At 36.4% G+C, this 15,036-nt stretch overlaps 1 protein-coding gene across 1 annotated transcript in view; it reads left to right on the forward strand.

The window, feature by feature from the left end:
* The first annotated feature begins 4,011 nt into the window (after positions 1 to 4,011).
* Positions 4,012 to 15,036, forward strand: part of LOC100223270 (sodium channel protein type 5 subunit alpha) — a 39,384-nt gene continuing 28,359 nt past the window's right edge. The window contains exons 1-6 of the mRNA XM_072925292.1: positions 4,012 to 4,527; positions 5,669 to 5,845; positions 11,117 to 11,427; positions 12,816 to 12,934; positions 13,449 to 13,538; positions 14,607 to 14,735. Coding sequence (XP_072781393.1) covers positions 11,155 to 11,427; positions 12,816 to 12,934; positions 13,449 to 13,538; positions 14,607 to 14,735 — 611 coding nt within the window. The 5' untranslated portion in view covers positions 4,012 to 4,527; positions 5,669 to 5,845; positions 11,117 to 11,154. The remainder of the gene's footprint in view (positions 4,528 to 5,668; positions 5,846 to 11,116; positions 11,428 to 12,815; positions 12,935 to 13,448; positions 13,539 to 14,606; positions 14,736 to 15,036) is intronic.

Raw genomic sequence — 15,036 nt, forward strand, 5'->3', positions numbered from 1 at the left:
GCCAAAGCCCCTCAGAGCCACTCATTCACTCCCCCACCGGTGGGATCAGGGAGAGAATCAGAAGGGTAAAAGCTGGATAATTCATGGGTTGAGCTAAAGACAGTCTAACAGGGAAAACAAAAGCTATGAACACAAGCAAGGAAAACCAAAGCCTTAATTCCCTGCTTCCCATGGTTGGGCCGGTGTTCAGCCATCTGCAAGAGAGAGGTGCCCCATCATGTGGAACAGGGACTTGGGAAGACAAATGCCAACACTCTGAATATTCCCCCCTTCCTTCTTCTTCCCTGCACTTTTTCCCAAGCATGATGTCACATGGTTTGCAGTATCCCTTTGGTCACTTTGGGTCACCTGTCCTGGCTGTGTCTCCTCCCAACCTCCCATGCACCCCCAGCCTCTTTTGCTAGTGTGGCAATAGGAAGAGCAGGCTCTGTGTAAGCCCTGCACAGCAATAACAAAAACATGTCCATTTTAGTTTTTTTTACGAGTTGCATTCTTGACATGTTGAAGTTTAAACTTTAATCATACAGGGAGGTACAGTAAGAAATAAGTGTGAAACCAAATATCTCAACCTTTGCTGGGCTCTTGGCATTTCTCATTTCATGGTTGTGTTTGGAGGCCCATGCGATAGAATGGGAGACTTCGTAAACTGTATAAATGAGACTGCATCAGAAATGCTGGAAATCTTTCAGAGACTGTAACAGCAGTATTTTGCTCTTAGCATCTGACTCTGGAGAAATGTAAAATGCTTCAAAAATACTAATACTGTTTTTCAGAACACTAAGAAGAAACAGATGGAATAACTTGAACTTCAGGCACTGAGATCATTTTCAGGCTTCTACAGTGTACATTAGGTCATTAGGCAGAAAGCTATTTTGTGTAACAATGCCTTTAATGTGTACTTACCATAAAAGCTATTTCCTGTTGTTCTGTAAAGGCAATTAGCTATTTACCAAATACCAAATTTCATGTCTGTCAATTTCTTATTTCATTGTGCAGCATGAAAAAAGGAAAATGAGAGTCATGCAAATTATTGTCTTGATAAATTCAGCATGTCCTTTACACTCTTAGATTCTTTTCTAAGAAAGATTGAGTTGCACATTTTGTTTATCTCACAGATAATTTGCCAAAGCCCCTCCTTTTTTCTGGACTTGTGCCTTTGGAGATTTTGTATATTACTTTCTCTGTGTATTGTTTTGGTTTTAATGTATGTGTAATATTTAGTTATTCCTGTTCAAGTGTAACAAAGCATATGTATTTCTGTATTTTCCCACACTTTTTTTTTTTACCCCTGATGTCCCCTATTACTTTTGTTCTTGTTCCAGAGTTATGATATTGTATAAGATTCCAGGAATCTCCTCTATATCTTACAATTAGTCACTCTCAAAATTAGGGGGAATCCTAAAGCTTCTGGCCAGTAGCTGAATTAGTTCAGCCCACGAAAGATGCATTTGAGTTTGCATTGTAATAAATGTGTGTGCATTACTTAGAGATCACTCTTAATGCGATATTCCAGAGGTTATAGTGCTTCTCAAATTGTGGGCACTGCATTCCCTGTGTGCCAGTTTCGGTTACAGACAGGAAGGAGGATTGCAAATTCTCTGAAGCTGCAGGAATAAACAGAAATCTCTGCAAATAATTTTCATTGCAAGTGTCTCCAGTGCGAATCCTTGAATTACCAAGGAGTATAAAATTTTATGGCTGAGCAATGAAGGAACTTTTAAACATAGATTTGTAAGAAATATAATTTATGAGATGTTAGCATCAGAGTTAGCAACTGTTACGCTTGATGCCTAAAGAAGCTACCTAGAACAGAGGCTAGACAGAGTTAAAGGAATAAAGTAGGGATTTATTAAAAGGCCTTCAAAGGATATACCTTGGGCAGCACAAGAGTGTGGCCATGGCTCTACCTAGAATGGACTCAAGATGGACTCCAAGTCATGAGATTTTACACTTTTATAAATTTTGGTCCATTTCCATATTGGGATTTATTGTCCAATTACAGCTTCAGGTTATGCAGTCCCATCCTCCCAGATTGCTCTCCTCAATTCACTGCTGTTTGTACTTTTTGGGCCTGAAGCTGCAGCAGTGTCCTTGGTTCCCAGGCTGGAAAAGGATTGTTTTGTCTCACTGAACTGTGAGGAGAATTTGCTAACGCTTTAAATGAAGTTCAGAGTTATATACCAATGAGGACTTGCTAACACTTTATATGAAGTTCAGAGTTATATACCAATGCAATATAGAATCTGGAAAATATGAAAGCTAAACCTTAAGGTATTACACTACTCAAGATATGTGTTATAATGACTTATTGCCCTATGAAAATCAGCTGCGAATTCCTTGTGCACATAAAGCAAGGTGGGGATGCAAAAACAAAGGTCTACTGACACAATCAGACACTAATTATTTTGAGTATTTGAGAAAGGTGCTCACAAGCTGTTTTGTTAGGAAATGATCCTGTTAAATAGTGGTGCCATTTTATTGGTCTGCATTTGACTAATTTTAACTTCAACTTGAAGACCCATCCAGTATTAAAGCTCTCATTCATCTGCAAGTCTTTATGATTTTCTGTTGAGAAATTCTGTCTGTCATGCGATCATTTGTTCAGGTTTATAACAATTAAACGGTTCCTTCTCATTAGTGGAACTTTCTGATTTTTACCTCTAAAGTTACTTGGAAAACTTTTTTCATTGCATATTGTAAGGACACAAAAATAACATCTGATTTTTGTTAATAAAAGCTTTTTTCTATGATTATGATTTGCGTTTATTTTCATTATGCCCAAAGAAGACAACCTCTGTTCCTGTGGTACATCTGTCTTTCACAAAACTCAAAATCTGCCTCTGCTCCCTTTGACATGATTTCCCTTCCCTGCTCTCCAGAGCCTTAGATTTTGCTTTCAGGGGGCTATTTTGGTGTCTGTGTTCACACCTCTTTGCTGTTACATGCACAGGTGAATTTTCTGTGTTTTGTGGGATATTCTGTGTGAAGAGTGATTTGCATTTGCTGATTCTAATGGAGATCATTTGCATCGTGTTTATCTCAGACTCACTTGTGGTTGGTGCTGGCTAATGGACAGTGAACCATAACCATAAACTCTGTAATTAACAGTCATGATTAGCCTCCGTGAGAATCTTGACCTAAATTAAAACACTCAAAATGATACTTTAAATCAAATTCAATGGCATCCTTTGTCAGTGGATGACATGATCTAGTAATGGATTGTATGATTTTGTTTTACAGGAGCCATTTCTTGAAAATATGAAATAGCTTTTTCAGGCTCAAGTCATTTTCCTTCCAACTGTTATGGTCAAAGTTACTGGATGTTTTTAGCTTGTAAGTAAAATTTTAGTAAATGTATTTATTTTATCTCTTAAAACACTTCTTTACTCAAACTTTCTGTGCTTGTATGAATCATACAAAGAGACTACTGGAGAGGTCAGTGCACAGATTTCAGTATTAGATTTACAGGTACATCAACTGATGGCAATGATTTGTTGGTTTCATATTCTTGTTCCATTCCATCTTGAAACTATCTGGGATCTTGTGTCCAGCTTGTGATTTTAGCCAATTTGAGACACGGTATCTTAATAATACAGATGCATCTTGGAAGATAATGTTGTGAGAAAGAGATTTTTGGTGATCTTAATTTCAGGTGTCCACAGCAGGGTTTCCATGGTCGGCAAGTTATTGAGGGAAAGTCTCAGTCCCACAGGAGAAGGATGGAGGTGGGTGGATGGAACCTGAGGATGAGAGGGTCATGCAGAATGCATGAGTTGTCAGATGCTTTGATGTCTTTCATGACTTCATTTCTGATCTGTAATTTAAAGCAGCATCTAATGTTTAGACTTATGGCACAGTTACAAGATACATTTAATTATGCAAAAATCTGGGTTTTTCAGCTCTTGACATCTGTACACTCTTAGTCATTAAACTAATGGTGGTGTGCTAATGCTACCAACAAGAAATATTTGTCTTGTGCTCTGGCAATAAATAGGAAAAAGAAAAGTGCTGTACTTTGCAGTTAATGGAGGAAACAGATCCACGTCAAGAGCATGGTGAATAAATTAACAGTAATTTCTGTAATGAATTTAATTTTAGTAATTTATATTACGAACATTATCTTTTTGTTGTGAAACGACAGCTTTTTTATTTCCTCAATTTTCCTCCTCCTATTTACGCAGGAATAATGAATGAAAAAGGGAAGAAGAGAGTGTTGTTACTCTGGGGCTGGTTTTCTGCCCTCTCCCCACTCTAAGAAACTGTCTTCCTAATGGGAGAAAGGAAATTTTCCACAGTAGCACAAGAGAAATAACTTGTCTAAGTGTTTTGTGGTTGGCTGCAAGTCCTAAGCAGCTGAAGATAAAAAATCTGTTCTCTGAGCTCTCACTTTTTGGATTTTAAACATTACAGTGTCCAGGCGGAGTGCAATTCTTTTTCCTGTGTTGAGGTCTGCTTTGATCCCCTGTGCCCCATTTTTTTCACAGGGACAGATGGATGGGGAAGATACAGCAGAATAAATAACTGCAGGTAGGGATCTTCATTGCATTTAGTGGTATTAGCTGGTACAGCATTGTAAATGTAGCAGCTATAGTGCCTTTATCGTGTGATGCTTGAGTGATCTTCAAAATTCTGCTCTCTTAATTGAACTTGTCTTGACAACATAATTTTGCTTTCTAAAAAAAATAACTTACACTGGAAGTTAAAATGTTCGGTTGCTGCTTGCACCACAGAGCACTTAGAGTTTTATTTCTTTTAAAACCATCTGTAGTTGTACGTATCCAGAAAAATATTTAATCACTGTTTGTTCTTTGTGTGCATTAGTGCTGCCTGGCTTTTAAGGACAACATAGCTCCTTCAGTAGAGTTCTTCCAGCAAAACCCAGAGTAACTCTCTTATCATCAGGAAAGATGATAGGAAAGATTTATATTCTACTTAATAAAGAAGAAAATAAATCTCATACAGTAATGGGTTCTGTTGATGTAATTAAGAGAAATAACTGTACTTAGCATTAGGGCTTACCATGTATGTGGGTGTGTGTTACTGTCCAGTACCTGTTGCTAGCAGGCTTTATATATCACTTTTTAAAAAATAAGTAATTTCAGATATGAGGATAAATGCTGTGACTTTCATTTTCCTCAAACAAAGTTTGTATGTTTTACTGGGTTATGACATGATATTGAATGTATTTTGGGGTCTGGTCTTGTGTATAACAGATAGTATATTTGAATTTAAGATTTTGTCTGTGTAAGTACAGCGAACATACATCAGAGCCTGGGAATAATAAAAAGCAGAAATTAACAAATTAAAAATAGTAATATATACTCTAATTTCTAACCAAAAGCTTTTAATGAAAGGCAAATTTTGTGCCAATATTTAATGCATGTCTGCATGGTTAAAAGTTTGGAATGAAATGTGAAATAGGAAACCTTTTGTTTTCTTACCATTTTACACATATCTTTCCAATTCAACAAAAACCCATCTTTGCTTTTAATAAATGTAGCTACGATTTCAGCAGAAATAAAATAATTAATTAATACTTAGGTGATTATTCTTCAAAAGTATCACCCAAGTACTTTTCCCTTTCTTACAGTGTTGTCAGTGAGAGCACAAAATTTCATTTGCTGTTTTCAGAAATGCAACCAAGCTCCTCCCTCCATCCCTCCCACAGGCATCACACTACAAAGAAAACTTTCTGCATGGGAGCTGGCTCAGGAGAAATGTTGCTGTTTGGAATGGAAAGGTGAAGGTGAGAAAACCAAAACTTTCTATCTCCTTGGAGATAACAGCCAGCCAACATTACCTTCAGAAATTTGTTTGAAGGCTTTTCTAGTTTGCAGGGGATATTGTAAGTATTTTGGTTTATCTAAATATTTGTATACTAGAGAAAACTCAATTACTGATTATCTTACTTTAATTCTAGGTCTACTTGGTCAAAATATTTGGGGATATATGTATACAAGTGTGTGTGTCAGTATATAAATAAAATATGTTTCCAAGTATTAGATGTGGTTTTATTTTAGGTATAGGGAGCATCTATGTAAGAAAATCTGTCATTAATGTAAAACCACTACATTGCTGTAAACATGTAGCTCTTTCTATAATTTAATAACTGTGTCAGTGAAACATTTTTGCTGAACAGTGATGTATTTGTCATATTAATTACTATTAATTATTGTCATATTAATTATTATAGTATTAATTACTGACTACTCTGTTTTGTTATATCACCTCATGCAGAATATGAATCAAATTTGCTTTAGTATTAAGCAAACTAATCTTAGTTACATTGAACTTGACATACTAAAATTTCTTTACCTACACAACTCTGGAATGTTTTTCTCACAGAAATACTGGTAAGTGATTTTTTTTTCAGGATGTTTAAGTAATGCACAGTCTAGTCCATTGCATAGATTTCTGAATTTGGAAGTAATGAGTGAGTATATTACATTATATTCGTATTGTGAATAACTATCTATTACATGTGTTAAAAAATCAAACCAAACAACACAAAAAAAAAACCAAAAAAGAAAAACAAACAAACAAACAAAAACTCCCCCCCAAAAAACCCCAAGAAACAGCACTGGTAGGAAAAAAAACCACCAAAAACTGCACTTGTAGATATTTATCCAACCCATCCAAACACAAACTTTTCCTTGAGATGGAGCTACAAGTGAGAAGTGGAGAAATGGGGACAAAGTCCTGCGTGGAAGAAATGGCCTTGTATTTTAGAAACAGCAGTTGTCCTCTAAAATGTCCAAGTTGGATTTAGTAAGGATTAAAATCTGTTAGATCTGTTCACCATCAATGGCAGTTAAATAGAAGAAAATGTTGATCAGAAACAGACACTTTTTCTGCTTATGGAAACTGAGTAGGTGATAGCAGAAGCTTTTGACAAGGTACAGAACAGAAAACAGGGGATTCCTGTCCTGTTTCATAAGGTATTGCTGTGAGCTGCTTTCTCTTTCTTTTTCTTATTTCAGGTGAAGAGGTGAACACTTCTTTATTCTTTATTCTTTATTCCAATGTGAAACACTATCCTAAATGCACACTAAAACCAAACTACAGTTGGTTTTCTCTTTATTTTTTTTCCAGATCCAGGTGCTCACAGGAAATATTCAGTTGGTGGCCCTTGACAAAGGAGTTGATAAGAGTAGTTTGGCACTAAGAATTGGTTATGATCCATGCTAAAACTAGATTGAAACACAAATAAGGGTATTTTTATATTTACCTTCGTACTAGTTTTCCTATGTTGAGAAACATCTCATAAATGCTCCTTACTGACTTTTGTAGTATTTTGCTGAGCAGTTTTATCAGTTTTAATTCTACTTTTGTGGATTGTTGATTTCTTATCATCAATAGTTTGATGGCTGCATTTAAAAGGTGTTCTGTGCTTTGAGGGAGCTGAAAATAATTCTGAAATTCATACAAATGGAGCCAAATCAAGGAGTTGTACATAAGGCTTGCATTTATATTTTGCTTTTCAGTCTAAAAGTTTAAATTTGGTAGTTATCATCTCTAGTGATTAGTCAGTACCTCAGCAAGCATTTTGTAATTCATGTCTCTGAAACATTTTATTAATAGGCTCACTTTTTGGCATTGCTTTGCTATTCTGGAAAAACTCTTTATCTTTGAAATTTTAGTAGCAAATTGTACTTTAGTATTGCCCAATGTGTGTTTTAACTTATTGACTCTTTGTTCATCCCTTTCTAGTAGCTTGCAGGTCATCTGTTCATTAAATTTCATCAGTATATTTGGAATTCCTTGAGTTTAGACATAAAAATATTCTGTGTCATTTTTGCAGCATCCTTAAGCCAGTTAGACTAACCTCAAACAATGTCTAGCTTTGTACACTGAATGCAATTCCTCTCAAGATGAGAAAACTAAGTAATTTCCATTTTAATTAAAAAGAAAAATATTTTAATGCATCCCTGATCCTTGAGAAAGTGGTACTTCAGTAACTGAAGGTACCAGTGCATTTTTTATCTGTTACTAAATGACTGGTCTCTACTACAGGACCAGAGATATCAAAACTTGTTGTAGGATTTCCAACCCTTAATTTAATTTAAATGTATATTTATTTCATTTGCTATACTGGAAATAACAGATCTGAATTGTAGTCTTGCATCTGCCTCAGCAGCACATTGACATAATACATATTGACCTATAATTTCTTTGCACTAATTTGTAGTAACACACCCAAGTTTCCAAGTTTCTTCTCTCAGTTTCTAGAATAAATCTTGTGCTTGTTCTCTATCTTCCCTCCCAGAATCAGTTACCGGGGAAGCTTTTGTGTCCCATGCAAAAATTGAAATTATTTCTCAGAGTAACACTTTTCCTCCATGTCTTGTCTTAAAAATTCAACTCATTCAGCAGTATATGGTGAGGTGGCTGAGTTTAGCTGAGCTTCAGGAATTCCAAGTAGTCACTTGTTACTTTCTTTTAAAAGTTTTAAAGTTCTTTTAAAAGAACAGGACGACAATCACTCTGTCTTTTTAATATCATTTTAGTCCTCTGTATTAGAAGGATTTTTCAGTCACATCTTCTTAGCTTCCTTTTTCCTAACCAAGTCACAATCTATAAATTCTTGGTAGTTGATCCAAGTCCAAGAAGTCTGTTTTTCCATGTGAACACAGTGTGTTTGGTACAGGTCTGCTGAAGAAATCCTCTCATGAATGTCCATGAAAATCTGTCCAATTATGACTTCTGGTCGCAGTGGCTGAAGGGAATGTGTTGCATCTTTTTGTTCTTGATCAATACATCTCATTTTTTTAAATTCAGCTGTGAAATCCTTAATACAAAAATGATGTTTGCATTTGCTAAAACCATTTTCTTTGCTTCATTTATTTCAGTTGACATAGTTCCCTAAAAGCTGAGTTTTTCTGTTGTCCTTAAAACCGATTTGAAGATAAAATGGATCTTCTTAGAGTTATTAAAAAAAAACCAAAAAAACAAAAACACAAAAAGAACATCTTGATTTTCAATTTATCTTTTGAGCTTTTGATTGGAAATGGGTCTGTGTGGTCTTTTGATTGGAAATGGGTCTGTGTGGTTTGGCCAAAGTTCTTTGGTTATATACTTCCATTTTGTTACCATGGTGAATTCTGATCTCTGAGTTGCGGTTCCTGATCAGATCTGAACATGCTTGGAAAGTCCCAGAGGAGAAAAAAAACCCCTCCCAAATCCCATGAAGCCCAACAAAATCACTGCAGAATCATTCTTGCTTTCATATTCTTTTAAAATAAATATATCTGCATCTGAAGATGAGGGCTGTCATTGCAAGAGAATATTGATTCTCTGACATGGTCCACATGTGAGCTCACAAGAAGTAGCAGCACAGCTGGACCTCAGCACTCAAAAATGCAGAGTGTTTTAAAAACTTGGCAGTGACCAGAAGTGTTTATTAAATGGAAGTAATGGGTTTTGACGTGAGTCACAAAGGACAAACCACCCTGTAATGGGTCAAAATTTTCTTCATCTTCTGTGGATGAGAGCTGGTGTCATGTAAATTGCTGTCATCTACAGTAGTGTGGTAAATTCAGGCATTAGTAACTGAATACTTACAGTGATTTGCCTTGTCACCTCAGTGCTTCTCATTGCCACCCTTCCCCTTTGTCAGGGATTTAAGCCTCAAGCAGAATAATTGAAAATGCAACTGGACAAAGCCTTGAGCCAAACTCAGTGTTGGCCTTGCTCTGTGGAGGGGATGGATCTGATAAACCTCAGAGATGGGACACGTGGAACTAAATTCTGTTTTCAGGAAGTACAGAGGAGCAGGCTGCTGATACTTTAATCTAAAGTAAGAAACAATTAGATGATTGTCAGAGTTTTGATAGAGGTGTGATTTTGATGCTTCCAAGCTGGAAAGACAAAGGAGAGAAGTATCTCTTCTGTAACCTGAATCACACAGGGTAGATCCAGATGAAATAGTCGATCTTCATTTGTTCTGTTTTTCAATACTCATTCTTCTAAATCAATGTACTTGTAGTTGCTTTTGCCTTATATCCTGGTGCCTTAAACACAGCAGGACCATCTGGTCAGAAGAGGCGATTGTCCTGCCGTGTCCAGAGTTGGTGTGGCCTCATCTGGAGCTCTGTGGGCAGTTCTGGGCCCTGAAATTTAGGAAGGATGAGAAGGTCCTTGAGTGTGTCCAGAGCAGGGCACCAAAGCTGGTGAAAAGGTTGGAAGGAATGCCCTGAGACGAGCTGCTGTGGGCTTTGGGCTTATCTGCTTTGGGGAAAAGGAGGCTGAGTATTGTAAATGCAGGGAAACCCAATGGGAAGAAATGACGATGTCTGACTCAATTCAGAAGGCTGAATTATTTCTTTATTATAACTATGCTAAAATACATTAAGATAGTATATAAAAGCAGGATACTAAAACTACATACTACTTTCTCTGACTCTATCTAACTCTCAACTCGTGACCCTCTTTCCAGAGTCCAGCCCCAGGTGTGTTGGATTGGCCATCAGGCTCAAACAATCCTCACCAGAATCCAATCAAGCCATCACTCCAGATAAACAATTCTCCAAACACATTCCACATAGGAAAAACAAGAAGCAGAAAAAGAAATTGTTTTCTCTTTCATTTCTCTCTATGCACCTCTATGAAAAGTCCTGAGAGGGAGAGAAATGTGCTGCCACAGCTGAGGGGTGGCCTCATCGCTGTCAGTGAATCATCTACAGCTTCCTGAGGAGGGGAAATGGAGAATGAGGTGCTGAGCTCTTCTCCCTGGGATCCAGTGATAGGACATGTGGGAATGATCCAAAGCCACACTGCAGGGGGTTTACATGGAACATGAGGAAATGTTTCTTTGCCAAAAGGGTGGTCAAACATTGGAGCAGGCTTCCTAGGTGGATGCTTGATGCCCCAGCCTTGTCAGTGTTTAAGAGTTAAGCACTCGTCAGTGTTACCATGGTCAGCCCTGAACTGGTCAGGCAGTTGGGTTGGATGGTCATTGTAGATTCTTTTCAATTGAAATAGTCTATTCATATTCTATTCTATTTTATTCTATTTTGATACAAAGTTTCAGAGAAATAAAAAATCATTTATCTAATAGATATTAAAGCTGTGTGTTATTTCTGGTATTCTGTAACTCTCAAGAGCTTTCTTTCTTAAGTTACCTCTAGCACTGGAGACAAACACTCACAAAGAAAAATGGATCCCTTGTTTTGGCCATCAGAAACTAACAGATTTCGACGATTCACCCCTGAATCCTTGGCAGCAATTGAGGAAAGGATTGCCAACAAAAAAAAGAAGCAAGTCAAAGTTAAAGAGAAGAAAAAGGAGCAAGGAGTTGAAGAAGATAAACTTACTCCTCAGCTGGACCTGAAAATTTGCAAAACGTTGCCATCTCTGTATGGGGACATTCCTGAAGAGCTGGTTGGGGAACCCCTGGAGGATTTTGATCCATACTACAGTGATCACAAGGTTAAAACTTCCCAAAGCTTTTTTTTTAAATTTTTGCCTGCTGAGCTCCTAAGAGATAATAAAAGCTCTATTCAGGAGGTCCTGGGGTTTGATTGCTCTGTAGACAGAGCTTTGAACATTACTGACAACTTTTGGGGGGGAGTTCTAAGATATGTTCTGCATTATGGAATTAAGAGGTATTTTAAGTTCCAGTCAAGAATCAAAATAAATTATGAAAACATATGTGATTGGTGCACTTTAATAGTAAATATATTCTGGGATTAGTGATGCTTTGTTTTCCAGAGCAGTTTCTCTGATGCCTGTGGGGCTGAGCTCCCTCTTGTATAAACAGTGCCTGTCCAACAGTCAGTCACACTGGAATTGCAAATGCTTTCACTGAATTACAAATACTATACAAATTAAGGAAGGCACATTTGAGATATTTCCAGTATTTTGTGTAGAAAACCTATGTATTTTCATTGTCTTAAATTAATTTGCTGTAACTTTGTCTCACTGGCTTTGTTTATTGTTCCATATTTATATTGCACATACTTCATGCTATTCCGAAGTGGTTGGTGATACTGACTATAACAGTGTATAAAGTAGATAGTCTAGGAATCCCTTCTAAATTAAATACTTCTATTAAATTACTGTCAAGAGTTGATCTGAAGAGTAGAAGGTTCCATCCAGTCCTAGCTGCTGTTTTAATATATCCCAACAATGTATTGGAGTGTAATAATTTTATCAGAGAACATGCTTTAGACTTTGATCTTCCAGATACTTTTTTCTCAAAGTCATCAAAGTGATACTATTGATGAAGCAGAACTAAAGTTGATTGAGTTGAAGAAATTTATATTAAAGTTAGGAAACTGTGGTTTTCATTCAAGAGATTTCATTTTTACTATATGGAAAAAGTGCTGAGCTGCAAGGACCTTAGGGTAGCATAGAGGGAATTTACAGTGTTATGTGACAATATAGATATATTTCAAAATTAAAAATTTGCTTTGACTATCCACGATTTTGGCAGTGCTACACAATCTGCACCTTGTAAATAATCTCTTGTAGCCTGTAACGCTGTCTAAGAGGTATTAAGACCATTGTTACAGTCCCAGAGTAGTAATTTAATTACTTTGACCAAATGAATATGATTACTTGCTCTTCATATTCATTCCCATTATGGCTTCTTCCTCTCAGGCAATAATGAACTTCGATAGAGCTGCTGTTTTTCCTTCAAAATGTGTATAATCAGGTCACAGCTCCAAATAAGAATAAAAGAAAGCTGTACTCCTAACTGCAGTTAGATATAGCTCTAGATGCAGACTTAAAAAACTGAACATGTATTTTTGCAGAAATTTTAAATTCATTCAAATGTTTTGCGTACTATGAATTCTTTTTTTTTTTTTAAATAGACTTTTATGGTGTTAAATAAAAGGAGGACTATTTTCCGGTTTAGTGCCACACCTGCCTTGTTTATATTTGATCCTTTTAATCCTGTCAGAAAAAATGCAATTAAAATTCTGATCCATTCATATCCTTTCATTGGTTTGCCTGATGTGAGTCTTAAAATATTCTGTGCCATTTTCTGTCATTCTGTTCCTCTCTTTCTGCTTTTTCTGCTTTATTTAGAAATATTAATTAGTGGAAATAGGTCTTTTTAGGTGAACGTCTGAACATGTCAAACATGTTATGTTCCACTAGTGTCCTAACTTCCAAAACTGTCTCCACATGCTGATAATTAATTTTTATATTTAAAACATTAATTTTACCCAGCTGAGAAGATTTGGTCTTGATGGGGGATTCTTGGGTTAGTCCTGTGCAAGGATAGCAATTGGATTTTGGTGATCCATGTGGGCCCCTTCCAACTCAGGATAATTTATGATTCTGTTATAAGTTTCCTTGGAAAACCCATGAAAAGTTCTGAGCATATTCAAATGAAAAGTTATTGTTTGAATGCTTGCATGGTTTTTGTGTGTGGAAATCAGCAATTTGCATGAGCTTCGTTTTGTATAATCTAGAGGTTTTTTCCTTGACTTAGGAGTCACAGTGTTTCTTGGCATTATTACATTTACTGTGTTACTCAATTGTATGGCTATGACTATCCCTCACCTTCTCACAGAAGCCTACTGGACTGAGTAAGTACCTCACTGGCCATGTTCTTACTATTTTTCCAAGGATACTAACATGCAGGACTGAAAAATGTAAATAATGCAATGGTCTAATTCTGGAGCTTGAAAATTCTCAGCTAGACAGACCCCTGAGGAAGGCTGAGGATTGTTATTATATCACCCAGTCTTTTGTGGAGATTCAGTGCCTTTTCTTAGAGTCTCACCATATGCCCTTTTTTCTGTCTTGCCTAATTTTGCCATCTGGTGTAACATAGGAGGTTGGCCTATTTTTCCTTTTGAGGATTAAATCATTTTGAGAGATTGTGCAGTAGGATTTTAACTTAATATCTCTCATTCTACAGCAATAACCTGAATGACTGTTGTAGTTGCCTCATACAAAAGCTATAAATAAATAAATATTCATTCTGTGCTTTCCTCTGTTTCCTGGTGACTCTCCTGAGTCAGTTGTTCCCACTAGGAAGATATTTATTTGTAATGTCCTGCTTCCTTTGGTACTTGTGCACTGTATCCAGTGTAACTTGAGTTCATATTCCAGAATTAAATCTAGATAATGTGCCTGGAGCCTCCAAAGTTCTATAATTTTAATTCCTTTTATTTGGAGTAAGCACAGTGATAACTTAATTTTCTATAGGATTTCTTTCAGTTATAGTGTATTTGTCAGAATAAATATATAAAATGTGCAAACTTTACAGGCTGAAATAAATCTTTGTTGTTATTGTTCTTCCAGAATGGCCAGGCTTTGAAATTTTCCAGCCTGCTTTAGAACATAAACACGGTCTTGAAATTGTTTTCCTAAGGAAATGTGAGCTGTCTTTCATCCAGAAATAGCATCATATGCTAATGTGAATGTTTGTGTTTGTAGATTTATATGGAAAATTTACTAAAATTCAGGGAGATATCTTGTCCCCATGGTGCTTCTGAAAGTAATGCAACCTATCCTATTTTGCTTCACATTTTCTGCCTTTATCTCCATTCAGGAACTAAATCAGATAAAAGATAGAAATGTGCCCAAATCTGTATCAGTCTCATGGCTATTTTTATTTCTGTAACTTTAAAATACATTTTCCTCCTCAGGCATGTTTTCACTGCTATATATACTATTGAAATATTGATTAAAGTAGTAGCAAGAGGATTTGTTTGGAGTGAATTTACTTTTCTTCGAGATCCATGGAACTGCTTGGATTTTTTTATCATTATTGTAATGTAAGTAAACTCAGTTTTTCTTTTACACTCAGGGGACAAAACCACGGAGAAAATAACATTTGGTGTTGCTGAAATTCCTTACAGTTGTTGGCATCCTCCCTGCTAAACTGTGCTTGAATCACATTTTACATGTCTGCAATGAGAAAAACAGACTTTAAAGTAAGACCTATATTAAAAGCTCATTGTAGAACTGTGTGATTGTTCTCAATTTAGTCTATATTTGAATTTTGTCAAGAGGTAATTGCATAAACAGCCCAAACCAAACCTGCCTCTTTATGGTGTCTTAGCTGTACTCTAGGGC

The sequence above is a fragment of the Taeniopygia guttata genome, chromosome 2 (assembly GCF_048771995.1).
Source record: "Taeniopygia guttata chromosome 2, bTaeGut7.mat, whole genome shotgun sequence".
Classification (NCBI taxonomy): Eukaryota; Metazoa; Chordata; class Aves; order Passeriformes; family Estrildidae; genus Taeniopygia; species Taeniopygia guttata.